General features: G+C 36.3%; 1 protein-coding gene across 1 annotated transcript; it reads left to right on the forward strand.

Moving 5' to 3' along the window:
• The first annotated feature begins 354 nt into the window (after positions 1 to 354).
• On the forward strand, positions 355 to 1,293 carry LOC129831587 (olfactory receptor 1D2-like). The gene has a single exon (XM_055894939.1). The coding sequence runs from the start codon at positions 355 to 357 to the stop codon at positions 1,291 to 1,293; it is 939 nt and encodes a 312-aa protein (XP_055750914.1).
• Positions 1,294 to 1,705: the final 412 nt, after the last annotated feature.

Genomic DNA, 1,705 nt, shown 5'->3' on the forward strand with positions numbered 1-1,705 from the left:
TTACATGTTGACACAAACTACAATCCCATGTGAGCATACACTAAGATCTATTTAGAGGCTAACAGGACAAGTTATTGGAGCAGTATCCCTCTGTCAAGCAAGAAGACATTTCATGGACCAAAGCTAATTTCTTTCTTCCACGCAGATGTCTAATTTCCAGATATAAATCGTGATCTTTAATTTTTAAGAGTAAGAGTTTGAGGGAGGATGTGAATGTATTTTAAAATTATTCTTTAGTCTGAGCCTAAACAGAATCCAACAATTCACATGCATTCATTCACACCAATACACACTCAAGCCTTGTAAGGACTAAGAATTGCTGTATTGACCAAAGAAAGAAAATTAACAAAAGCTATGAAGAACTCAACGCAAGTTGAGTTCTTTTATCTATGTGGCTTACAAGAGACATTTAACAACAAATCAGTCTATTTTATCTTGTCTCTTATCACATACCTTCTCATCATCACTGGGAATCTGACTCTGATCATAACAATCATTCAGGTGAAAGGCCTCCACGAGCCCATGTATATCTTTCTGTGTAGTCTATGTGTCAATGGATTGTACGGAACCACTGGTTTCTACCCCAAGTTCTTACTGGACCTTCAGTCAGATGTTCAGGTGATATCTTATGGTGGATGTTTGACTCAGGCCTATGTAATATACACATCTATCATGTGTGAAGTTTCTACTCTAACAGTGATGTCTTACGACAGGTATGTGGCAATATCCAGACCATTACTATACCATACCATTGTGACATCTTTAACTGTTAGAAAGTTACTCTTATTGTCTTGGTGTTATCCTTTATTTATAGCACTCATAACAGTTATTTTAACCGTCAGGATTCCTTTGTGTGGATCTCGCATTGATAAAATATTCTGTGACAATCCGTCTATATTGAAGCATTCATGTTTACCCATTACCATCAATCATATTTGGAGCTATTGTATAATAGTGCTTCATGTTTTACAGATACTTTTCATTGCCTTTTCTTACTGTCAGATTGTAAGGACTTGTATAAAGTCAGCTGAGGGAAGGATTAAGTTCACACAGACATGTGTGCCACATTTAATAACAATGGTAATTTTCATCACAGTGACCCTGTTTGACATTTTGCAAGGGTGGAATAGTGATGTTAATATTACACTAAATATGCGTAACGCAATGGGTGTACAATTCCTTGTTATACCACCTGTCTTAAACCCTGTCATATATGGACTTAATCTCCAGCAGATTCGAAGTGCAGTTTTTAAAATGTGTAATACACATAAAATCTTTGATATGAGACATTAGTTACATGATCTTACACAACAGGGAGACTTCCTTATATCAGAAGGTAAAATCTGCCAAAACTGTTGCAAGGTTAAATGGGCCCGTAATTTCTTGGTATCTATCGCCCTCGTCTGGCAGTGATTTACAAATATTCCAAGAATAGAGTATTTGTAGCACACTTCCTGAGCAGGAAAATGCCTGCACACGTCCCAAATGACACCACATTTCCTTTAGAGTGCACTACTTTTGACCAGAGGCAAAGTAGTGCAATATGAAGGGAATAGGGTGCAATTGGTAGCACAAATATATTACTTCTTATGCAGTTACTCTTAAATACATATTTTCCCCACCGGGTGGTTAATTGTCAACACAGTAAAAAAATAAATATATGTCAATAATTCTTGTGGTTACAGTTCTGTAAAAAAGTGTTTTT

This window comes from Salvelinus fontinalis, chromosome 33 (assembly GCF_029448725.1).
Source record: "Salvelinus fontinalis isolate EN_2023a chromosome 33, ASM2944872v1, whole genome shotgun sequence".
In the NCBI taxonomy this organism is placed as follows: Eukaryota; Metazoa; Chordata; class Actinopteri; order Salmoniformes; family Salmonidae; genus Salvelinus; species Salvelinus fontinalis.

Coding starts and splice junctions, on each gene's coding strand:
- LOC129831587 (XM_055894939.1), top strand. CDS start 355: ATGAAGAACTCAACGCAAGTTGAGTTCTTTTATCTATGTGGCTTACAA.